Source organism: Dermacentor variabilis, chromosome 6 (assembly GCF_050947875.1).
Source record: "Dermacentor variabilis isolate Ectoservices chromosome 6, ASM5094787v1, whole genome shotgun sequence".
Lineage (NCBI taxonomy): Eukaryota > Metazoa > Arthropoda > Arachnida > Ixodida > Ixodidae > Dermacentor > Dermacentor variabilis.
In genome coordinates, this window is record NC_134573.1 from 114,258,813 (window position 1) to 114,285,112 (window position 26,300).

The following is a 26,300-nucleotide window of genomic DNA, read 5'->3' on the forward strand; positions in this document are numbered from 1 at the left end:
TATCGCGGCTTTCGTGCCGTCGCGTGACAGAAAGGCGAAGTAAGGGTGGTGGAAAAAGTTTTTGACCAATCGCGGAGGGCCGCCAAAAACGTGCCCGACAATTCAATAAATTTATTATCAACCAATCGCGTACGGCTGATTGTAGAATTGAAATAGTAAAGTTTGGAATAGCTTTACGTTGTAGTGCCCATGGTGTACTAATGCTCAAAAAAGGATTACTCGGTGATCAGCTTCCCTCCGGTCCTTTTCAATTTTTGTCACTAATTCTTCTTAAAGCATTCGAAATATTCAAATCATTCTCGAATTAACATTCTACATGAATTCAGTGTTTTCCTTTACGTTCCAATTTAACTGCGATTACGGCGGCAACTCTATACTGGCGCGCTCGGGGTATTCAACCCCCTACCAACATACCTTAGCCAAATTTGAACAATTAGCACCCGTTTAAGTGAGATGTGTGTGCACTATGCGGCTAGCAGCAATGAACTCAGCGACCAGTACGAGCACAGCGACGAGGCAGCAGGCGACGTACAGGTAAAACACCGACACCATGTCGGAGAAGTTGAGCTGCGTGCGGCTCTGGTGGCCGCAACACTGTTCTATAGGCGACAGCTTGGTGGAGTGGTAGTGGTGCACAATGCCACTCGGCTCCAGCCTGGAGACGCTGTAAAAAATAAAGGTACACACATCAGAACTGTCGTTACCAACAGCCGTCCACGTTATTGTGAAACTATAAGCCTATACATAGGCTGACTTGATCTGAGTTGCTATTCAGTAATACTGTAATATTCTGTAATATACTGTAATGCTGTAATATTATTTCTGTAATAATAAGGGTTACCGACTGGATTCCAAGGAAGGGGAAGCGCAGCAGGGGGCGGAAGATAGTTAGGTGGGCGTATGAGATCAAGAAGTTTGCAGGGACAACATGGCCACAATAGTACATGACCGGGGTAGTTGGAGAAGTATGGGAGAGGCCTTTGCCCTGCAGTGGGCGTAACCAGGCTGCTGCTGCTGCTGCTGCTGCTGATGATGATGATGATAATGATGATAATGATGATGATGATGGTGATGATGATGATGATGATGATTACTGTAAAGGGGTCGTAGCCCCCTGAAAAGCTACGAAAGACAGTACACACACAAGCACATCTCCGATGCTTTCGCACTTTAGCCGGCTGTAACGTAAGAAAGCAGCACCACATACACGACCGTCATACCCAAAGAGAATTTGTGTAGAGTCAAACCTCGTTATAACAAAATGGCCTGTAATTAAATCACGGATATATTGAAGTAAGTAACATTCTCCTTAAAATTTTCATATAATTTCATAGTTCAATGCATGCAATAATTCATATAACGAAGCAATGGTTGTACCGAAATATTTCTGGATCTCCCTTCGACTTCGTTATAACGAGGTTTTACCTAAATGCTCAAGGGTTGAGGATTTGGCGAGGTGATATTGCGTTCTAAAGCTAGTACAACGCAATAATGAAATGAAGGAACAAGCCAAGCCAGCCCGAAGAAGGAACTGAGCTCTGTTTCTCCTTATGGCGAGCTCTGCCTGTTTCTTCCTCTCCTTGTTGCGCTGAACCAGTTTTAGGTTACTTAAATGAGTGAGCCAATTACGTTCGCTCATTTTTGTGACGTCGAGCGCTTCATGTTTTCCTGCATGATAAAGGGAGACATGGGTCATAGACCAAAAATTGTTTTTATATATTTATTAATCGAGATATGTTAAGGAAAAATTGTACATACATATAACTTGACCTGTATATTTCAAATATGACGTAAATTTTTGTTTATCTTTATTGTTCAAATTATATGCAAGCTTCCTTTAATTATTTTCTGCAAAGCTTTGCAACGCATAAGTTCCTCAGATATGGCTAAACAAGATATTAAAGTTTTCTGTAAGATTCAAGGTATGTTGTAAAGCCAATGTTATTGTTCTGTCTACGCTAGAACAAGAGTTGCGAGACCGAAATCAAGAACCAGAGGAACAGACTCTCACGTTTCAGCTTCAACATCACGCAGCACTTGTTCTAGGGCAAGCAGCGCACTAAGGTTTGCTTACGGCATTGCTTGGATTCTACAGGGGCCATTGATACACCGTTTAGAAAAATCATAATGACAAAAAAAGGCTGTTAGGGCAAATCATTCGCAACGATAGCAAGGTTTAGCGTTCCCCTTTCACTCTTCGGACGGTGTTCAATGTGGACGCGGGTACGACATCATGGCGCGATGCAGCACGTAAGCCAGCGCCTACTGGGTAGGAGCAACAGTGCGCCGTGGCCGCTACAAAACGTCTCTTAACGCTGGCATGTCAACGTGCTCACTTGCAAAATGTTTTATTCCAGCTCTTGAAGAGTACGTTAGTGGTCTAATGGTTAGAATACCTAGCTTCTGCGCTCGAGTCATAGTAATTGAAGATCCGGCCGGCGGACTCTTCCGTCTACATACCGGGTGTCCGAGTTAACTTGGACCAAGATTTTTTTTTAAAAAAAAGCTAAGAGCTCTGGAGAAATTGTACCGACTGCATTGTAGCTGTACTCGTGTGTACTTAAAGCCAGTATTTTTCATCACGAAGTATTGATTAATTAGTTGCATTTAATTAGTGAACCTTTTAATTATTGCTTGAATCGCAAACATGTCAATTACAAAGTTGTAGGGCACGTTAAATAACCTCCGAATCAAGTATTTATTTCGTGCTGAAGTATGCCTGGTTGCTGTTGTTTTCGTCAAGAAAAAACAAAAGCCCGCTAAATGCGCGAGATATGAAATAGATGCGCGCTCGCGCCCCACTATTCGGACGTTTCCAAGCAACCTTTGAAAGATACGGCTGCATTCGTTTAACGTCGCATCATATAAGTATTCGTCATGTAAAATGGCCCGAGAGGTTTGGCGACTAAACTAGCGTGGTGCGATAAGCGCCAGCATCTGTGGACGCAAGAATGTTGTGCTTGATCATGAGGCACTCGGGGTAGCTTTAACCTTCGCGTTTCACGAAATAAAGCTACAATAGAGATTCAACCAATGTCAAGAAAAAACAGTGTGCAAAGGAGCACGAAAGAAGAAAAAAGGCAGCTCTCGGAAGAACGGAAGATTGCTACTCAGACGTTTACTTCAAAAAAAAAAAAATAAGCCAAAAGCACGTAATGTATTTCAGCTGCCTACAAAGGAACAGCCAAAGGTACAACTGGTTTAGCCATTTACCCTTTCTGTCGCTTGAACTCGGGGAAAGAGGCAAAACAAACCAGCTTTTTACGTATTTCTACATTTGTCGCAAGCCCATTTTATGTAAGGATAGGGAGACATAATGAAGGTGCGTTAAACAGTCACGTTTTACAACCAATTTTGAGCGGTCGTTTTCCACTGCCACTTATAGCACGTGCTCAAGCAGGTCACCGTCTGAAAACAATACAGTACTTGTTCCTTTCCAACACTTGGGCTGTTGCAGCTTTTTAACCAACGACTTTGGAATCCCTTGGCAGGCTCTGCTTATTTTTGCCTTTACGGCGTCCGATGTGGTAGTTTCGCTGCTATATATGCGATCTTTCACGTAGCTCCACAAAAAAAAAGTACAGTGGTGTCATGACCGGCGGTCTTGCAGGCCAGCGTACAGGCCTGTGTCAGCCAATCCACTGTCCAGGAAATAGCTTGTCGAGCCACGCTCGAGACTGACTACTACTATGCGCAGGAGCACCATCGTGTTGAAACCAGATGTTCCGAAGGTGCGCAAGTGGAACGTTGCAAGAGACATCATTCACGGGGCCCTCGACGATGTCGTTGACGTAGCCTTGCGTCGTTTGTGTGTTGTCAAAAAAGATGGGTCCGATGATGTTGCCACCAAAAACACCGCACCAGACATTACACGAACACTGGTATTGGCGTCGTGTTTGTTCCAGCCATTGGTGGGACTCCTCACTTCAGTAGTGCCCGTTATGAGGATTAACTTGTGCGTTTTTGGAGAAATTAGCCTCATCCGTTCAAAGCACACCAGTGGGAAAGTGCCGTTTTTCTTCACATTTCGTGAAAATTCAATTCGCAAAGTCAAGTATGTTTTTATAATCTCGGTCTTCAAGTTTTTGATGATGTGCACGGTACCAGTGCATATTACCTTTTTTTTTAATTCTCCACACTGATGACCTTGAGGTTCCGACCTTCGCACTTGCGTCACGCACACTACCATGAGGGCTAGCCGCAAAGAATGCCAAAACATCCCTTTCCGCTTCTTGAGAAACCGTCGCTGTCCTGTGTCGCTTTCTTATGAAGCTACCGGTCTCGCAAAGGACTTCATACGTTCTAAGTATTATTAACGGACTAGGGCTTCCTCCACAATGTCACGTTCGGGACCGCTTGGCTGCCTACCTCTTGTCGCCGTGCGCCGCCCCAGAGCCAGGGTCATTTTAGCCTTCTGATCACTTCTGAAGGGCATGACTGTTTTCTTGAAAAACAGGTTTGTGGTAGCGTTGAGGTCTCCCGCTAATAGACCGTTTTAGCTTAGCTTTTGCAACCAAACATAAACACATTACCTACGCGCAGTTCTTAGGCGCCCATTCCTGCGGCGAGCGTTGGCGTCACTCGTAATCGAGCGAACGAGCGCAGCGAAGCATGAAAGAGCGAAAGCGGAGCGGAGCGAGGGGGGTGAAAAACGGCGATAGCGAAGAGAGCGTGAGCAGAACAGCGGAGGGGGAGGGTATGACGAAAGCGTGAGAAGAAAAGCGCAGTGCCTCTGTCACGACGATGGCTACGAAATGGCGCCACAGTAGTGCGCGTCGTCTGAATAGAAGCAAAGCGTTGCATGAACGAAGGTCTGTCTGCCAAGATATCGCCAAGATATCGCGAAATGAAAACACCTGTAGAGCTCCGCTCAAATTTCGCATTAGGGATTCTCGTCACTGTTTTATTTTTTTAAGCGAAAGCTTTACTGGCCGCCAACTTGCGATTTCGCCATGTCGGTGCTCCGAGGAAGCACATGACATTACAACACATGCTTCGCCGCGGTTATTTCTCTCTCTCGCACTCCCTGGTCACTACTGCGCGTGTGCCACTAATAGCACCGAGCCATAGGTGTTCCGCCGCTGCACAGACCCGCACCTTTCCGATGCCGCCGTTTGGTATGACGTCACACCGCGTTCCTCGTCGTTACGCTTGCCTCCACTCGCTTCGCCAGCTGCGTCGCATGCCTGATAACATGTTGGAGGATTGAAAAGGAGAGCTCGTGTGCGCCGAGACCAAAGTTGAGGCGGCAGTATGGACGGCGACAATTCTTATCAATAGGAGGATGCCTGGAATCGACATCGGAACGAGATGAAGAGGAAACGAATCGCCCAGGAAACTGACGAACCGCGCGCCGGACGACTGGCTAAACGCCGCAACAGAGTTAGAGAACCAGACACCTGGACTTGCAATGAAGATTAAGCAAGGCTAACCATGCTATGCATTAGCTTTGGCTACGTTTATCCTGACATAGCCGAGCTAAGCCACTGCCAATTTTTTTTTTATTCAGCAAAATAAATGTGATTTCAAGCGATCTTTCCAAGTCTCCATCAACACTGTCCTCTGCGCAATGTGCAATTTCATAAAGCAGACGTAACACGCCTTGTGAATGGAAGAAATGTTTATTTTACTGTATATATATGTTCGTTCCGGGCCTTTGGCGGGTTAATCCAGTATTGCGGCACTACCTAAGCCGCAGTAGTTCCCGTAAGAAACTCTGCCGATGGCATCTGCTTAAAAAGGCAAATTACTATCATGCGTTAATTTGGTATTGAGCCCTTATATGAAAACTACGTTTAGAGGCGAAGCGTGGAGAAATTAGTGAATGGGCGCATCAAGAACAAAAGCAATTCGCTTTGACAAAACAGGTTGTAGAAAATACCCGACTTATCCCAAGCAATAGCAAACGTTAGATATCATGAGAACATCTGATTTACAAGGTTTGCTTGACTTCCGGGACTAAATTCCTGTACCTTAAGAGCACAAAAATAGTGGTGACTGCACGTTTTTGACGCCACTTGGCCCCAGCCAACGCGATGGTACGCCACGTACACCAATAGTCACAACAGATGTTCCCAGCCAGATCATGCTAAACGATCCCAGAATGCCTTCTACACACACTCAAGACAAATGTGTGCGTGCAAAGACTGTTTTAGTCGTTCAGCAAACGGAATTCTCGATTTACACTTCCTTGGTTTTTGAGCTCCTCGGTGTTATCTTTTGCACGTTTTTCCGGCGCAAGCAACACACTTCCGTGTTATCACTCTTGGCAATCGCTCGTCGTGTTTTTGACAGGTGTGAGTAATGAAAGAAGGTATATTTTTTTTGTGGCTGGGCTATGGGAGGGGTCATAAAAGAATAACAATCTTGGTCACATAGAATTCAGTCCATGTCTTTCGTAACGGCATGTCTGTCGCTAACTGCGTCACAACGCCCTGTGCGGTTAGCGCACCCAAAAAGTATCCCAAAAAGTACCAAAATAAATTACAATAATGTTGGCGCCCATAAAAAGCGTCACAAACTTGTACCCAAAAAGTCACCCACGATTATGACATGTCCTCATGCAAACCTTGAGCGCAGCTGTTAGGTGTTTTGGATTCGCGTTATACTGAGACAAAAAAGCCCAATATGAACGACAGGATACTCTCGCCGGCGGCGCTGAGCCGCTGCTCGTGCAGCTTGTTGAGCAGCTGCGGCAGACCAAGTACTTCCAGCGATCGCTCATTGTTCAGAAAGAAAGAACACTAGTGGGCGTGGTTCGCCCAGAGCGGATTCTCTAGTGTAGACGGCTCAGGTGAAGTAGCGCATGCGCAGTGAGCCGCCGCTGTGTAGCATGTCTCGTGAGGCACTCTCCTTTACCCCTCCCCGATTCGCCATACTCTCCTCCGCTTTCCTCCTCATGGTTCAGCTGCACCCTCTTCCTCCGCTTTCCTCCTCGCGTTCTCTTCGCTATCGCCGTCTTTTATCCCCTGCTGCACTCCGTATTGGCTCTTTCATACTTTGCTGTGCTCGTTCGCTTAGTTACGAGGCACGCCGATGCACGACGCTGGAACGGGCGCATAAAAGCGCGTATGTAGTCTCACGTAGCGTGAGCGCGCGAACACGCTACTTCACGTTGGCGAGAACAATCGCTGGCGCTGCCAACGTAACCAGACGCGGCAACATGCTCCGACGTGCCCGACGTCGAGATGGCTCTTGCTCTATCCGCGCGTTGGTCGCGCCAGTTGTGCCGCCGCACCGTGCATTGTGCGAAGAAAAAATGGCTGTGGCTTAGCTAAGGTTAAGCACAGGATGTGAAGCATACTAGCCTTTATTTTAACGCGACAGCGTTAAGGAGCTCGTGTCGCAGAAAAGCCGCTGTCGTCGGCGTCGGCTCAGGCGTGCGGCGCTTGCTCAGGCGCACATTTCGTTGTCGCGCCGAACGCTGCGTTGCTCGACGCTCACCGCGTCCGATGCGGGGCGCGTAGTCGCTGCGCCGTAGCAAAGCCACCTAGAAACAGTCTCTGTAGCACGCCGCAACCTTCGCTTCTCATTCCAACGAACAGCTCTGTCTCCAGGAGGCATCTCACCTCGTGAGTGTCTAGCAGAGGCAAGCGCAGCTGCTTATATACCGCCGCGACGCCGCGAGCGACGGCGCGAGTTGGAGTCCCGTTTCTCCTCTGTCGTGACGTCACGGTGTCACGTGGTCAGCCTTGAAGACGACGCCGCGAGCGACGGCGCGAGTTGGAGCCCCGTTTCTCCTCTGTCGTGACGTCACGGTGTCACGTGGTATTGAAGGCGACACCGCCGCGCCTGAGGAGCTGGGTTGAGCTCTAGTAATATGCTTCGCATAAAAAAAAGGCGCCCGCGTCTCTTCGCCTACGGTCGCAGACCTCGAAGACAGCCGTTCAAAGCGGCGCGCGGGTTGGGAATCGTTCTGCGCACGCTGAGAAGAAAGCAGCCGACGGCGCGCGCGTCGAGGTATAGAAGGGATCGCATTTCGGCAGGCGCAGCGCAAGCGGCGTAGCGTGACTGGCCGCGAGCGACGTTTGCCCGCGCACAGACAACACCAGACTATAAACGCGCCTAAAGCCCAGACCCCAAGTACGCTTGCGGACGCGCGCAAGCTCGCGTCTACGCGCGTTGCACCTGCCGCGCCTTGCACCTGCCGCGCCTTGCGAGTAATGGCGGTTTGCATCCAGAAAGACGCGCGACAGCGTGTGCTTATTATGCTCATAGAGTTTCATACAATAATTATTATTGTATGAGTATTGTATTAAGTACGAAGTGGCGTCTGCCACGGTTTCTATCATGGAGTTTCATACAATAATTATTATTGTATGAAACTCCATGATAGAAACCGTGGCAGACGCCACTTCGTACTTTATTATTGACATTGTTTCAAAATGCTTCGTTATCTATAAACGTAATCGTTATATTTTTAGAGCTGTTAGAGCAGCACAAAAAGGAAAGCTTAGCACTTTCTTGCATGATATAAATATGCTTCACTTTGGGTTGAATGTACCGCGCCGTAGCTGCGTAGCCGGGCACGATGACACGAGCATAGAGTTTCTCACTATAACACCTAGAGGGTAATCTGGCGCCACCGTCTATGGGAGTTTCTTAAGGGGGCAGCGTGCCGTCATGGGAATGACGGTATATGTGTCTGCGAGGCTCGTGTTGGCTGGTGTTGTAAGAAGCTTCGTCTAAGATGTGGATATGGCTACGCAAATAACGCGTTCTCAAAGTAAAATCTTCATAAAATGTTTCCATTCACACATATTACATCTTTACTCACCTACGATGCATGACCAAGCGAAGAAAAGCAAGAACAGACGACCAACTGTTTCAAAGCGAGCGCGAACCTTGTAATCTGTCCTTCAACTTTAGCGGCCCGCTGATACTTTTTACGTAACATGTAGTCGTACACACAATAACAAGTTCTCATAGTTAAACAAAACATGTTTTCGCGTAATAATAAAGCTAAAACGGCTTTTTACGTGCTGTTCTAGTAGAAAATGAATCATTGTGACAGACGCAACGGTACTTGCCAAGCGCCTCTTCAAGGTGTCCTGTCTCTACGAGAACGATGCCAATCCGAATCCACAATATACCGGCATTCCCATGCATACCACAGCGCAGCAGCGCCAGAATTCCCCTCTAGGTAATGTAGTGAGAAACTCTATGGACACGAGGCTAGCCCAAGAGCGCCATAACAGAGAGGAGCTATTCACCGAGATCACGCCGCGTTTCGACGCGTACGAGCCGTGCGGCACTGTCTGCTCAGGCCTGGGCGAGCGTCCGCAAGCGTGCGTGTAGGCCGGGCTAAAGAGCTGCGCTCTAAACGCCGCATAGGCCACGTCACCGACGGTCGCAGACAGCCGTTCAAAGAGGAGAGCGTGTCGAAGTCTACAGGGGTTGGCATTCCGGCTTGCGCAGCGCAAGCGACGCTCGCCCGCGCGTCGGAAACGTGCGACTGTAAGCGCGCCTCAAAAGCTGCGCTCTAAATTTAGCAACGTAAACTACAATAATGTTTGCACCCATAGAGAGCGTCATAAGCTTTTCCCAATAAGATTCAGTACACGCATAACTGCGCCACTACGGCCGAGCGGTCTTTCGCTAACTGCGTTAAGACGTCCGGTGAGTCGGGCTTCCCCAAAAGATTAAACGAAATAAGTTACAATGATGTTGGGGTTCATGGAAAGCTTCGCAAGCATGTCCCTGCATGATTCAGTACATCGCAGACTAGCACAATGGTTACGTAATGGCCGAGCTGTTCTTCGCTAACGCTAACTCCGTCACGACGGTGAGTGCAGTGCCCTAAGCCTAAATTGCTTGAAACGTAGTGCAGATTGTCAAACACGATTTCTCACCTTGCGGGGTTCCAATATTGCAGGAATGCTATGTTGAAGTGCAGCAGGAACGCAAAAATATGGCGAGAGCCTAAGAGACCATATATCTACATCGAAAAACAAAATTTGCCGTGGATGAACCCGGTTAAACCAAGTTGGTCGATCGGCAGCTCAGCTTTGCTTGCTTTGGGAAAGGACACAAACGCGGTTCCGCGCCGTCAGCAACTACGGCATCTACAAGTACATCATAAGACATACAGACGCTGCTCGGCACAGCGGCAGCAGCGAGCGAATTGACCTTCATGCTGTGTCTCGCTTCAACGAGAACTAAACGTCGAAAGCACAGCGCATACGAAGCTGCCAGCACTCGGCGCACTTTGCACACATCGCAGATGGCTTTCAAGATACGGGCGCCCACGCGGCGTACGCACCAGCTGCCAGTAGTGGCTGGCGGTTGACCTTGGCTGAGCTTGAAGGTCAGATTTGCGGAATCAAGAGTTTCTGGGTTTCTGCCTGGAGTAAAGTAGAGCTATCGCTCTAAGAGAGACGCGACACCGGACAGCCGAACTCTCACATGCGCAGCGGCAACGATCGCTTCGGTGGCGTGTCTCGCACATGGCGCATGCATCTGGCGCGTCTGGCGTGTCATTGGCTTGTCGCTAGGTAACGCAAAAAAAAATAAGTGATAAAGTATAAGTTTATCGGTTTTAGCGGGAAAGAGTAAAGGTTCCCAGGTGTCCTTAGCTATCGCCTAAGAGACGCGAAGGCGAGATTCTTGTAAACCGTACTGTAATTCACTTTGTCCACTAATCCGCCCTAATCCTCATTCATCGAGCTTAATCGAACTTAATACACCTTAATCCACCCTAATCGTCCTTAATCCACTTTAATCCAATCGCTCATTAGCCAACAATTAACTGCTAATCATTAATCATACCTTATACACGCCTGGACAGGCTTTGGTTCGCTTCTGGCCTTCCTTGGGTCACGTGATATTTTCTCTACCTCAGGACGCGACCTTGAAACATAGAGATCTGAGGCTTTCGCCTTAAAAAAAAAATAGACATTGCCCTGTTCTCTTTATTTTACACTCTCTTTTTCCTATGCTCGCGTCAGTTGAAGGCTGGCGTGAATACTAGCGGGAAATATTTTCTGTTCCAAGTTTTCGTCGAGCGTTCGCTCTTGTTCGATTTTTTTCTCTGCAACCACCTCGAATAAGCAGATACGGGGCCTACAGTTTTTGTCACTGAAGCGCACATCTTCTTGACAGTTCATTCTATCGTACAGATAGAATTGGTGGCACTGTTTTTGGGAAGAAACCTGAAAATCTTGGTGAGTTTGGGGGGAGATAATGACATCAGTATTCATCTAAGGGTGGTATATTTAGCTAGGACCAACGAACTTTTATTTTGAAATTAGCTCAACATTTGCTTTAGCCGAGCAATAGCGTGCTAAAGCTGGGAGCGGACCCGATTTCGCGCGGCTCCCTTTCAGACGTCAAGTCGGGGCAAGCGCTGGCTTTTCCTTTGCCGGGCGCTATGTATCATCGGAGAGTGGCAGGTCCACTGCGGTTTTGTGGGAGGAGCTTGTATTGAATTTGGAGGTTGTCACCGAGCATAGCAGCTGATAAGTTTCACAAAGCGATTGCGTTATTCCGATAAATTCGGTCGTGGGGTAAATGCAAACGCCAGGGTCACGTAGAGGGAGCGCCGGAACGGGACCAGGGTCAGCTCCCCTGCAATGGTGCGGTTTACTCTCTCGATGCGCCTGACGAAGCACATAATAGGCGTAGTCGGGTCGAAGAAAACTCAGCCCGACTTCTGAATTGAGCTGATCGCGTCGCACTCATGTAAGAAAATTTCCAATGGGCAATATTTTTGAGCTAATATTTCGTTTTCCCGCCTGTTGCAATAGCCTGTCGCAGTCACTCCCCTTTATATGAAAGACCTCGTGTATTCAAGAGAAGCCGATAATGATATGTATAATTATAGGGCTATAAGCTTGCTTTCGGTATGGTGCGAAATATTCGCCAAGAGAGTTTAGAAAAGGCGGGGCAACATTACACCAATGAACGCAGACAGCAATATGCAGGCAATAAACTCCGTACATCATGAAAGGGGTGTTCAAAATAAGAACACATCCATGTCACCGGTCCATTCTGAGGTCTTAGGAAAATAAGCAATATCTCTTTGTACTGTGTGTTTTCTGTAACTACCCAACCAAAATTAAAATCCAATGGCGCACGTTAGACGCGTAAGAACAACGGTTTATTATTTGTAGTCGTCTTTAGTTATTGGAACTATACATTTAAGTGTGAATTGTTAGCTAATTATTGTTTAATTGTCCAAATCTATAAACATTCTTTTATAGTGGAGCTGTGAGCCTCTAGTTCATCGGGATGATCTTATGGCGTGCTCACCCAGAAACCGGCAGCTCGGAAAATGCAATTAGTGTTTCGGCGTAACCCAATTATTTTTTCGCGCATATTCGAACTGCAATCCGATGCTATCATGTCTGTAGGTTGCGTGTAAGTCGTGCGTTACAAATTTTGTGACACAATTTAACTTGAGATATTCAATCAGTTCAGTGACGCACCTGCGCCAGGCGGAGGGTCTAGACGAATGAGGACGTATGCTGCACTTCCACACACGTGAGTGCAAGCGTGATGTATGTCGCTGGTGGTACTACTGCATATGTAACGTTGTGTAACGTCAGTTGGGGTGGTGGTACTTGTCTCGCGTCCGCACCGGCTTCGCTGTACATTCAATTTCACAAGGTGGAATGGAGGCGGACTTTTTTTAGGGCGCAAGTCATGTTTGAGAGGTTGCGGAGTGCACTCAAAACACCCACTGAAGTTGTTGCTAGGACGTCATCTTTTGCGTGTTCATTTTTTTTCCGGGGCTCTGAAGAAAGCCCGCTAAATATGAACAAAAAAACTTCTGCTCTGTGGAGAAAGATAATCAGCGAAGCTGTATTGGGATGACTACGGCGATAACTATATTGATTTACGTATTTATTGCTATTTTGACTGAATAAAGACACATACACACAACTTCGTGGTTGTTATCGTCTTTTAATTTCTCTCATTCGTTGTACACCGCGATCGGTTGTACCAACATGTTGACACGTTCTTGCCGAAGGTTAAGTCTCTACACGACCGGTGACGCATGGTCGGCACATTGACGTCCGTGTAGCGCTCGGTTCCGAACCGTTCCAACGGCAAGGAGACCACCCACTTGCCGTCGGGGCGCGCTATGTCGACGTTAAGGTCCCCCACCATGAAGATCGACTGGCCTTCGACGGATGGGATCCAACCGGAGGCGTGCAATTACGAAGGTCTCAATGTCTCCTTTGGATGTAGCCGGAGGCACGTAGACTAGCGCGACGACGGTCCCATCTTCCGTCGACGCACCACACGCGTGTGCATTGCACTCGGCTTACTCTGCGATAGGTAACGCATAGGGTGAGACGCCCACGTGGCCATTCTCTGCGTAAATCGTTCCGCACACCGCACAATTGCTCCACACACTCCGATTGCACACACTGCAGCAACGGCACCGCCGCACACTCGCGTCGATGTTAATCACGCAAGCCGCCAATGTCCGCTGCTGTTGCCGCCAACAGTCCAGACGGGCCATCTATATACTTCTTCGTCGTTAAGAGTGCAACAGATAACGTGGGCGTCTCACCCTACGCTCTACCCATCGCAGAGTATAGGCTGAGTGTACAGACGTGTGTGCCGTGTTGCACTGCTGATAACGTCGCTAGGGCAGTAACTACGTCAGAAGGAAACGAAGGCGCAACGATATTCGTACGGGGAAACTTTCCCTGTCGACGCGACTCGATAGACGAACGCAAAAATTTTCAGAACCACACAGCTGCCATATACAGCTGCACTGTAAAAAAAAATGGTAGGCGAACCTAATCTTTGACTTATTTGTCTCTTAGTGGCACTCGCACGTCGGCGTTGGTGGCCTGAGGTTGACTTTAGGCGAACGCAACGCACGAACAGAACTCGGAAGAGCAAGCAAGCGAACGTCTTTCCCCTGGCACGATATGCGGGCGAGGAGTGAGGGAGGGCCAGGATAAAGTCCCTTAAACTTCGTAAAATAGCGACACTCTCCTCCTCCATCTTAACTCCTCCTCGTTTCTCCTCGCTTTCACGCTCCCTCCTCGACCGTGGCGCCGCCTACACTGCTCGAGCGTAGCAACGGCGCCAACATGCGCACCTCGCCACTCCGTAGACGCCTCTCGAGCAAAAATGGCGCTGATGCACGGCGCGAGGACCCACGTGATGCTATTAGACCAATAGCGACGCGGCGTCAGCCTCGGCAAGAGCGCGCGAGGAGGAGGCGGCATTCTTCAAAGCGTGGCATTCTTTACGAAGTTTAAGGGGATTTAAGCGGGGAGGAAGCGGAGCGCCAGCTGGCGGGGCGAAGCCCTCTAGCGGGCGATGCACGAAGCGCACCTTATGCGCCCTCTCCGGTGCCGACGTCAGACCACATAACGAGCGCGCGCACGCAGCTGTTGCGAGCAAGCGAGCAGGTGCGCGCTGAGAGAGAAGCTATATAGAGGAGGGAGTAACGTCACATCCGTTCTGCTAGGCAGATGTTCAGTCTATGCCAGACACACTGTTTTCCATTAATTAGCCGGTTAAATATCATGCCAGCTTCTCGTGTGGCACGTCATTAGCGACGTCATTACTTCCGTTTCTTACTTCCGGGTTTCCAGGAATTTCGCCAAAACCGTGCTCACGTGGCGGGTCTCTAAAATCTGTAATTCGGAGCTTTGGTGTGCGGTAATGAGTGATTTTTAATTAACTGTAATTTTTCCAGACGGTTCAATAACTCAATTGAGTTATCGAACTGTCAGGAATAATTGCATCGCAGCATAATGACATCATATGAGATCACAGCATGACTTTGGTTACAACTGTAACTAGTTATGCTGCGATGTGGTATATATAATGAAAGCATGATGTTTGTATGTGTAATTTTTCATATATTTTCTGATTTATATGGATTTTTCCCAGTAATCAGTGATTTCTAAATAATTCTAATTATTTCAGACTCTTCAGTAAGTCAACTCACAACTATACTTATGCTCTGATATCATGTCTATAATGAAACCCACGAATTTAGTACTTTACTTTTCTTCTATTTTTCCTGATTTATCTTGAATTTCGTCCCCAGCCGTCTCAGGAGGTGAACCGGAAGTGCTGCGCAATAAACAAGAGCGTCGTTCGGTGCCCGTGCCACTAAAAGATGGCCTCACTGCGTGCTTACGCGTCTCGATATCAGCGCTCTTAATCAATCGTGTGTTTCTTATATCTAATGACGCACCAAAACATACGGCTCAAATTTTTAAAAAAGGTTCATTGTACAGTGTACAGCGTTTGCTCATACCGGCAACAATAACACCAGGCCGGAGGCTGTGTTAGAACAGTGCAATTTCTTGAGCACCACGATTCGTTATGATTGCACGCGCCACTCGAACTCACACTTCAGACAGGCGATGACGAAGCTTCCGAGGCAGCTCACGCCGCATGTACACGCCGTAGTGGTACGAGAAGAGGTACGTGTCTCCGAAGTAGAACTCCCCGATTCGCTGTCCCGTGCAGTAGCGGTTGACCTGCGACCGAAGTGACAGTTGCCGTCTGCGTCATTATTTCACATGGTTTATCGTTAGTATAGCGCTGATGAGCGGCGTATTTTATTTATTTATTTATTTATTTATTTATTTACTTTTAATTTTTTATTTACTTAGTTACTTGCTTACTTACTTTACTTACTTACCTACTTTACTTACTTACATTACTTACTTACTTACTTTACATACTTACTTTACTTGCATACTTACTTACTTTACTTACTTACTTACTTACTTACTTCCTTACTTACTTACTTACTTACTTACTTACTTACTTACTTACTTACTTACTTACTTACTTACTTACTTACTTACTTACTTACTTACGAGTGCGCTTGCACTCGCGTTCAATGGTGCCCTATCGCTTATTATTACGCGGTTCAATTTATTGGCAATACCTCAGAGACCACACTGAATGGAGTTTTACGTGAGGGCTGGGTAATAAAGGATAGTAACGCTAAAATGGCGATCTTGAAGTGTCCCGAAGCGTATATCACACGCAGAAAAATTGGGTACGGTGTAAAATAGCTCTTACAAACTGCGCATGCGCACACCCGTGCAAAGGCCTTCGTAGATTCGGCACGTGTACGCTATATTGCGGGACTAGATTTGCGCGCCTTCAATAGCTTGCGCTGCTCGCCTGACATGACGGCAACCACCGGCACTCCGTCTAAACCTAATGAACAAGTGTCGCTTGTTCGTGTCGTGCACAGATACATACACAAAAGAAAGAAGTTGTTAAATTGGCTTCCTTTTACTGTCGTCTAACTTTAGTCTAGCAATGTGACTTCACATATACTAGCGTGTTTGTCTTAAAATTATTTTATAGCACGGATTGTCCAACACAACACTTAACACTGTTATTTACCTTGTTCCACGTTATCTCCACAAGCTAGCCAGATATTCTTAAATTACGGGGTTTTACGTGCCAAAACCACTTTCTGATTATGAGGCACGCCGTAGTGGAGCACTCCGGAAATCTCGACCACCTGGGGTTGTTTAACGTGCACCTAAAAAATGCGGCCGCCGTGGCGGCGATTCGATCGCGTGAACTTGTGCTCAGCAGCCTAACACCATAGCCACTGACCAACCACAGCGGGTCTACCCAGGTATTACCATCATCGTTAATGTGCGTTATTGAGACGTCATTTATAGCATGCACTCGATGAGCGACAGCTGCGGCCTTTGAGATCTCAGTGCAAGCATTGGTGCATTTATTTAGCTTTGTGTTTGTATTGGGTCGTGTCGTGCCGTGTGTGTGTCTGTCTGTGTGCTTGTGTGTGTGTGCGTGTTATGTTATAAACGCATAAGAGAAAAGAGAAAGAGAGGCACGTGACTGGCTGCGCCAGTAGCGACTTCGTTGCTCTCCGTCGCATCCGAGCGCAGGCACAGCAGTTTCTCTCCGGCTCCGAAATGGGCAGGCCACGAGACATGCGCACTACTCAGGAGCAGGCAACTTTCGATCAGCAACGCCGCAAGCAGAACCGGGAACGCGTTATACTACGTCGTGCCGATGATGCAGCCTGGGCACAAGAACAGTCTCGTGCAGCCGAGCGCAAGCAGCAACTGCGTACCGAGGATCTGGCAGGCTACCAAGCCGTCCTTTAATGAACCATGGGGCTTAACCCAGTGATAAACACCGGGGCTGCACGTTTCAGCTTTGCAGGTTAAATGTCTGTACGGAGTGCTTGGGCTGTGATATTATTATTAAACATAGATGAAATTGTCCGATGGCATGATTCAGACAGAGTACCCCTAGCACAAGATGCCGTTTTTACTTAGCTTACGTTTACTTCAATTCATAGTAACAGAACAGTTAGTAGTCTTACGCTTCATGTAATATTCTAGCATGTTGCTGTCACATTGATTGCTTCACGCGATATGTGAAACTGTGTTTTTTTTTTGTGAACTTGAACTTTGAATGTAAGTTGTAGACAACTTAGAAGGAAAACGTTCCAGAGAGAGTCGGGTACGATGTTGGCTTGATGCGCACTTCCTTTCCGCGTGCCCCGTGTTGGAGCTCCCGTCATCTAGCTCTAGCCTCCTGTGACCCCGCTATGGGGATTTGTCCAATGTATTGGACATTCAGAAATGAGACAGCACTCCTGTGACAAAGCTTTCATCCTCATAAAACCGCGCGATCTAACCTATTGGACACCTGCTTGCGCCATCTATGCAGCATTGATGAAAATGCATCTCTCAATTTCCCGCCGAAAAAGTTCCACAATGGCGGCATTCAGCGGCGCAGCGTTTTATGGCAGCTGCCGGAAAAGCAAGCACCGTTTCTCGTATTTCTACCTGCTTTCAGGACGTATCTTTGATTTTATATTAAAATTAATACAACAGCGAACATGCAGAATACGAAATTTAAACTGTTCGCGCGCTTACTTTCTTTATGCTTCCTTTGATTCCGCGCGTCCATTACGTTCGACGCTAGGACTCAACCCGGTTATGCTGACCGCGCTTTTGCTATCGCCTTGTTATAAACAGCAGACGAGGACTGTTAGTATTAAGCGGCTTGTGGACGAAATCACGTCTCTTGTTTTTTTCTTTAGGGGACCAGCCTCGCGTGTCTGATGAATAAGCCGATAACTTTTCGTTTTTCGATCCATGGCCAGGACCTGCAAGACACCTATCGCAGGTGGTCTTGTAACGGAAACAAACATCGATGTCCCTCGACCAGATATTGTGTGCATGTACAACGTCAACATGGGCGGTGTTGACATGGCAGACCGAATGATAAGTTACTACAGGATAAAAGCACGCGTCAACAAGTGGACAATCAGAGCCATCTTTCACCTCTTCGACGTTGCGCTCAGCAAATCCTGGGTGCAGTACACGTGGAACATGCGCTCCCTAAGGACACAGCGGAAAGAAATACTCAAATATATGCAGTTCCTCCAATCTGTTGCTGAGACCCTCGTGGCTCAAGAGAAAAAGCAGGATGAAACAGAGAATGTGAACGAAGCGGAATCGCATCCGCCATCGAGGCCGGCTCGACTGTCTCCTGGAGAACATCAAGAAAAGAGCACTAACCCCTGCCCAAGGCTGGCAGACACTGCAAACACTGCCCATTGCAGACTACAGGGCTGTGACATGAAAACAAAGTTCTTTTGCACCAAATGTCGGCTCTTCTTTTGCATCACAAAGGACAAAAAGGGGTTTTGAAATTGCCCACAGGAAGTGAACACAAGAGCGGAATTTTGTTGAGCAGAGCAATGCTCTTTTTATGTACTTTATTCGCTACTTTGCTTTTCAAGTTATTAAAACATTTTTCCACACGAGTTTGAGCGCAATATCTGCGGTACGTCATTACATGGGCGCTGGGTGAAAAAAGACCGGGTAGCATCCCAGCGTCCAATATACTGGACATCTCGCTGAGCTGAAACTATCAGGGCTATTGAAAAAATATTTAGCACTTTTCACTTTCATAACCATACAGACTTATTCTAAATGTTTGGGAAGAATCTGTCCACTCAAATGCATCGCGAGTGTCAGGAGTCTAGAGGAGGAAAGCGCGTGCTACTCCAGCCCGTGGCTGCGCATATATAGCTGTCCGCGTGGCTGAGCACTTCCGAGTCAGCTTGAAGCTGTAAGAATTCTCCCACTGCAAATACATTATTTCTTATACCGGCTTCTGAAAAAGGTAGTTCATAATAGAGAAATTCAAATATCAGAAAATTGTAAGCGGCTCATTTTTAGACTTATCCAAGGCGTTCGACCTTGTTAATCATAAGATGTTGTTAAGAAAGTTGGAATTGTATGGTATTAGAGACGTAGCTCACTCTTTAATTTCCTTTTGTTTACAACATAGAACTCAGTCTCTTATGTTTGCCGGAGAAATATCATATGAGAAATCGGTTAAATGTAGTATTCTTGGAAGTATTCTAGGAACATTCTTATTTTTACTATATATCAATAAGATCTCAACCACGAATAACACCGCTAAATTTATAATATATGCAGATGCCACCAGTTCATATTTTCCAGGAAATTCAGGCACCGACTTCGTAAATAGAGGCAACGAAGCGCTATCTAATATAAATGGCTGGTCTTCTCCAAATCACATACAAATTAACAATAATAAAGCTAGGGGTTCTTAATTCGACCACAAAAGAAACCTGTTCAGCTCGCTCCAATTAAGTTAAATGATACAGAAATGGAGCTAGCACCATCAATAAAGAAAGTCGCAGTTTCGATCGAAAGGCGAAGCATCGGTTGCGATAGCAAGTTTGTGGACAGCTATGCGAAGTAAGGATAGTACTTTTATCAGCCGCATAAACTTGTAAACATAGACACACTAGCTAAATTAACAAGCATGGTGTCACGCGCTCGCAAGCAAACAAGAACACATCTGACTCGACGACTCTATTCCACCCTGTGTCGAGAACCGCCGTCTCAACAAAGTAACATGCAAGGACATGTACACCTTACCCCGAATTGATGATGCACTAGATTGTTTACAAGGCACCGAGTACGTCTCGTCATTGGATCTGCGATCTGGTTACTGGCAACTTCCCTTGGCCGCAAGCGATCGTCCTAAGACAGCGTTTGTCACTCCTGATGGGCTATATGAATTTAACGTCATGCCATTCGGATTCTGCGATGCGCCCGCAACTTTCGAGCCCATGATGGATAACACGCTTCGCGGTCTCAAATTGAACATCTGTCTGTGCTACCTTGATGACATCGTCGTGTTTTCTTCAGATTTCTCGACGCGCCTCTCTCGTCTTCCCCAAGTTTGAGATGTCTTAAGAACGCTCGTCTTCAGTTGAATATCAAAAAGTGTCGCTTTGCAGCTCGCACTTTGACAATCTTGGACCGCGTTGTATCCAAAGGCAGCATCCTCCCTTATCCTGCGAAACTTCGAGCTGTCCGCCGAATTTCCCAAACCAACGTCACTGAAGAACCTCCGGAGCTTCATCGGCCTTTGTTCTTATTTTCCTCGCTTTGTGCGCAATTTCGCGACCGCTATCGCTCCTGTGACGCGCCTTCTCACCGCTGGCACCCACATGTCTAACTGCTCTCCTGAATGTGATGACGCATCCCACGCACTACGTCATCTGCTCCCATGTCCTCCAATACTCCGGCACTACGATCCCCGGACGCTTACGGAGGTGCACGTCAGGATTGTAATAATTTCAATACCTTCTAGCAAAAGATGTATTGTTGCTAAAAACTCGCTTACTCTTGTGCACCGTCATGAAACATTCAGCTCCGACTATTCGTGCGCTATCCGTGAAGTCCGTCATTTATTATGCGTGTATGGTGCGCATATATTCAAGTGTGCACCCATTCCCACGCGTTGGCAATAGAGGGGGCAATAGAGTGCCAGTTGAAGTACATGTGTATAGATACTCTGCGCGAAACGTATGGGACAGGAAGTAGAGATATTCCCTTTGTCATTGTTTAATGAGCAGCAATCATTCTTGTGGGTGTTCCAAGGCAGAAGCACTTTCTTTGAACGTCAGCGATACAACGCTGGCGGTTGAGCGAATTTCTGCATCCTCGAAGAAAGCTGTACATCTCGAAGTGCTGGCAACACGTACGAACAGTTGCAGCAACAGTCCGGAAACTTGGCTACACAGATTCATTCCACTCCTTAAAACGTTAGTCACATTTTTTGCAGTCAACTACTGCACATGTCTGCAATCCACATGATTCAATCTGGCATGATTGGAGCAGAGTGCGTGAGCGAGAACTCAGTAGCATTTCCGACAGCTGATCTCACAGAAGCAAGGTGGAAGCGGTAATGGTTTCGTATTCGTGCGCTGTCGGTGAGGCGACGTGCGGCGTGCCGCCGAAACCGCCATCTCGTTTCTTTAGAACAAACTGCTTCGCGAAAAGTGTATATACGGAAACTCGCGGCCACGGCGATCCCAACGCCGACGTCGATGGCGAAAACGCGCTTGGGTTGTCAACATAATTGCACCGCAATGAAAACTTCGGAGTCTACTTCGGTGAACACTGGACATCAGATGACAACGTAACCCATATGAATAGTAAATTGTCTAGAACGATTGTTATGACATGCCGCATTTCTTTTGAATGTCCTGAACATGTCAATATGCTTATTTTACAAAGGTCTTTTCTTAGACTATGTATTACTGGTTTGGGGTGCAACCACGATCGAAAATATTAACAAGCTTGCAGTATTGCAAAACCGTGCGGTTCGATTACTATGTGAAGTTTTATGCCTTTGTCACATTGAGAACCTTTTCGTAAAATATAGCATTATTAAAGTTCATGTACACTTATAATTTGTGTCACTAGTACAAATTTCGTTCAGTAAAAAAAAATAACGCGCTAGCAGCACCAGGCGCAGACTAAAAGCCAACGTAACAAAACTATATTACTGGCAATCTGGAAAATTGACAAATTAAAAGAAAACGCCGCACAAATTATGGCAAACATATGCTACAGTTCTTGCTACCCACATTACTAAATGCACTTTATAGAGAGCAGCTCTTTGACATCTCACGAATTCAATTCAAAGAACTACGAAGGCTGTTACTGGGAATAGCAACATTACCGCAAATCATTCATGTTTGTGCGAAATTTTGGTGATTTATTTGATGTGTTGTCTGTTGTGTAAACATTGTTGGAAGCCAGGTCCTCCCAAGCTGTATTATGAGCGTTTGCTTTCTTGTCTCCCACAACAATATTGCAACAATTTGAGTGGAACGCGACAGCATTCCAAGCTCCTTGACTGCTTCTCGCGCTTCCGGGCAACTGCAACTTATGTAACGTTAATGTTTACCAGCATACGCAGGCGGCAAACGCGAGGCACGAAGGCGAGCTCTGTGGTAGAAGCGCGGCCTCTTGAGCCGGCCGATCCCGGTGTATGCGCACCAGCTGTGCCAAAAAAAAATTAAATCATTTTCAGGGTTCTTCGTATTTCTTCGCTCTTTCAATATTGAACTCAGAAGATTCAAGATAATGGGCATGCGCTGTCGGCGTTTTGTTTCATGACATTCGTTTTTGGGCTGTCATTCTCAAAATTTCGAGGAATAACTTGGTCAAGGATGGAAGACAAGGCAAGAATAACTTTAGTGATAGCATCGTGTGGCAATATAACCCGTATATAGTGCATGTCGTATAGAAAGGCGTGGTATATCCATATGCCTAAATATATGCCGGAAGCTTCGCTAATGGGGACGCCGGCGCCGCACGCTGACGCCGACATCAGATCTGCTGCGACACGGCGCCCCTAACGCTGTCGCGTCAATGAGCTCGATTCAGTTCACTTCACCGTACGCTGTGTTCCCGCGCGTCCGGTGTAGGAAGTCGCGTGATGTCAAGTTTCATTGATGCGATGAAGTGAGATGCAGCACGAAGCGTTCGCTGCCGGTGCTCGGCAGGGCGTTAGCGTTGCGACGACAAGTGTTCGAGGTTATCGAGTGAAATACGTTCATGCGCGCGCGTGACTCCGTGCTTGTTAATTTATTTAGTAAGCGAATGTTAACAGCAGCTTATGTTCCCGATAAAACGACGAACCTTACTTCGTGAAACTGTTTAACACTTTGCTATCGCTATGAATTTTCTGTTAGCTTTAGCTACTTCTATGAGTGGCCTGGCTTCTATGATGGCATGCCTTCCTTGAGTGAATGAGAGATTGCGCTAAAAAAAAAATTAAAGAACGACCATATGCGCAGTTATCGAGTGTGCCTACATTTCCTCGTCCTCTTCAATTTTTGACGGCGCTGGCTAAATGACCCAGCTTTTAATGAAGCTTGGCAGGAAAGATCGCTCGATCCCGGTGACATCCATGCGTTAATAAATGTCACCAACGTCTCGCTCACTATTCGCGTCACTAAATATTGTAAAGCCCTATAATTTCCTGACCAGAATCGTTTGCCAAGCTGACACTTTGGACATATTCACCGTTACCAAACTTCCTATTTAGGGCTCGCACCCTGTTTACGGTTCACTTGGGCTGTGAAAGTTCTTTCGCGTTCCTTTTTTTTCCCCCACCATTGCTGTCTTATGGAAACAATGAGGTCTGTTCAGTGCAGTCCGAGAGCAGACATTGCCTTCGGGAAACTGAGAAACAATAACATACTTTACGGCTTCATACATGGCGGTTGCACAAACACGAGCAGCCGCACCTGCGTGGATGTACAGCCAGCAGAATTAGCCGGCAAAATAAACTTTCACTGTTTATCGTAGTGTTCATATTTCTTCCCTAAGATGTTCGCGTCCTCTTAATATTCGCAACATTTTACAATGGCAAAATTCGCGTATAATAGGGCCTCGCAAAAAGAAGTTATTTTACAGTATGCCCTCTAGATCATTGGAAGGGCACACTAGCTTTATTCATCCATAGTTTTTAAAAAAAAACAGGTGGTTAAATAAGCACATAAACTTGTGAAAGAAGGCGCATGCAATTTAGATGTGAGCAAAATTGTCTTTAGTGTCCCTTCAAGCGAACTTTTTTCTGATTGCAAAACACGTGGCCCCAAGATGTAGAGCAGAAATAGCACTTTGAAGTAATATTTTTTCCTCAGCCGCAGCTGGTCCACTCATCTGCTATTTCTTCATTCAGTAACTGGCTATGACCATTCTACTATGGTTTTGTTAGCTTGTATGTGGTTTCAAATTTTCCCACCCGATATTAACACCTACGAGTTTTCTAAAATCATGCCTTCGGTACTTCCACACGCCGTGAAAGAGAACAACTACAGCTGCCGTCATTTTATTGCGCCAAGCATAAATTGTATACATCTACCACGTTCGCCATTTAAGGTATGCATGTCCACTCAACAACCTTTTTTTGCAGCACCATTCGGTATCGGGCTAAGCAGGCGCATGAGCCGAAAGGTCTATCCTTTCTGTCTAGCATTGCACGTCACCGGCGGGTTCATGTCCTTGTGCAAATAAGAATTATTATTATTATTATTATTATTATTATTATTATTATTATTATTATTATTATTATTATTATTATTATTATTATTATTATTATTATTATTATTATTATTATTATGCAGCGGTGGCAGTCCGCACAGCGCCACATGCATATACATAGTATGCACGTACGTCATTCAACGATACTCCGGGACTTCCGGTTTACGGCAGTGCCATCTTGGGGAACCTATAGGCCTTTGCGCGCGCCTGTTGATAAGGTAACCCAAGATGGCGGAAGGTAGCGAAAGTGGACGACAGCAGCGGATGTGACGTTAAGTGCATACTATGTATTACCCACTACAATTATTATTATTATTATTATGATTATTATTATTGTTGTTGTTGTTGTTGTTGTTGTTGTTGTTGTTGTTGTTGTTGTTGTTGTTGTTGTTGTTGTTGTTGTTGTTGTTGTTGTTGTTGTTAAAGTTCCATGTAATGTATTTTGGCTCCACTTACCTGCGCTAAGGACACCTGTTCCGACATTATAACGACAGCCCTTGCCTGGAGGACTTCAGCCATCATGTGCTCTGGGTATCGGTACAGGCCGGGGATTTCGCCCCTGTTGCGGCGAACCATGGCCCACACTTGTCGCTCGGCAGGTCTGTCGGTCGTCTGCACGTAATTTTTTAAGGAGACACTTTCGTCTGCCTTTACCACTACGGCTACGCGTATGTCAGTATATCAAATTACACACACACACACACACACACACACTGCACTGCTGTGCGTAAACTTCGGGCTGAACGACAGCTTCGCTCTCGTGCCCAACAAAAGGGCGAAACCTTTACCAGCTACATAGAAGATGTAGTTGACATTTGCCGGCGTATCAACCGAGCTATGACCGAAGATGACAAGGTCAAGAACATCTTGAAGGGCATACAAGATGACGCCTTCCAAATGCTCTTGGCAAAGAATCCTCAGACGGTCAACGAGCTCATAACGCTTTGCCAGAGCTATGAGGAGCTACGCAAACAACGGTTTTCTACGCGCCGAGCTGTCGCTCCGCACGTAGCGCTTTCAGTTATGAGTGATGGTGTCAGTGCTACTCCTTGCAGTTCAGCAGTCTTCGACCTAATCAAGCAATTTGTACGAGAAGAAGTGGCCCTCCAACTTTCTCTTCTGTCAGTCAGTCCCGCCTCAGAGTCGCCCTTGTCTCCCGATCTCCGTCAGGTGATACAAGAACAAGTCGCTAACGCAGTACCACTTGCTCATCAACCGCCTCCTACGCCTGTTCCACTTTCGTACGTTGCCGTTGTCGCGAATACAAGGCCTCCGGCTGCAGCTACCCAATCCAGACTTACCAGCGCCTTTCCCTCACCTTCGCAAGCAGCTGCAACATATGCGCCTACAAGCAGCTACTGGCCGCCACAGCAGCCCGTGCGCCCACCTCGCCAATATTTCCATCAGTCTCCGCCCGCTGTTCTCAATCCATGGCGCACCCATCACAACCGGCCTATCTGTTATTCGTGCAGCCTACCTGGGCATGTAGTACGGCTTTGCCGCCGGCGCGGATGGTATCCTTCGGATTCTCCGAGGGCACAAACCAACAGTTCCGACTTTCCGTGCCGTGCCGCTACGGCCGCTCAGCCCTTCGAAGCCTCGTCTCCTGCTTCCCGAATCTTCAATACCCGTCGGTCTCCGTCTCCCTGTCGGCATTCTCTGTTGCCGCTTACCCGTCGCCCTGAAGCTATCTGAGAGGAAAACTAAGGACCGCAGTTCCGGAGACAAGAACTGCTTTCTCAACGCACTTCTCAAGACCTCATTTATTTGCTGTGAATGTCCTTGAAGCTTATGCAGAAGACATTGCCGTTCATGCGCTTGTAGACACGGGAGCAGCAATATCAGTGATTTCGGACAAGCTTCGTCTTAACCTTAGAAAAGTCGCGACGCCATATTCTGCAATTTCATTACGTA

The 26,300-nt window shown here is 46.9% G+C and overlaps 2 protein-coding genes across 3 annotated transcripts in view; one reads left to right on the forward strand and one right to left on the reverse strand.

The window, feature by feature from the left end:
- On the reverse strand, positions 1-24,998 carry LOC142584328 (uncharacterized). 2 transcript variants are annotated; one of them, XM_075694478.1, is made up of 3 exons: positions 24,843-24,998; positions 15,331-15,461; positions 1-664 (listed from the first exon to the last, which is right to left on the reverse strand). In XM_075694478.1, the coding sequence occupies exons 1-3, from the start codon at positions 24,960-24,962 to the stop codon at positions 445-447; spliced, it is 471 nt and encodes a 156-aa protein (XP_075550593.1). In that variant the 5' UTR covers positions 24,963-24,998; the 3' UTR covers positions 1-444. The 2 variants fall into 2 exon arrangements, with proteins under 2 accessions (XP_075550593.1, XP_075550595.1); XM_075694480.1 differs by lacking the exon at positions 24,843-24,998 and adding an exon at positions 19,914-20,013.
- LOC142584329 (scoloptoxin SSD976-like) overlaps positions 1-26,300 on the forward strand; it is a 201,168-nt gene that overhangs the window by 111,035 nt on the left and 63,833 nt on the right. The gene's annotated exons all lie outside the window — the stretch shown is intronic.

Coding starts and splice junctions, on each gene's coding strand:
- LOC142584328 (XM_075694478.1), bottom strand. CDS start 24,962: ATGGTTCGCCGCAACAGGGGCGAAATCCCCGGCCTGTACCGATACCCA. Junction 15,462..24,842: donor AACAGGTGTCCTTAGCGCAG/GTAAGTGGAGCC, acceptor CTTCGGTCGCAG/GTCAACCGCTACTGCACGGG. Junction 665..15,330: donor CGTCATCGCCTGTCTGAAGT/GTGAGTTCGAGT, acceptor TATTTTTTACAG/CGTCTCCAGGCTGGAGCCGA.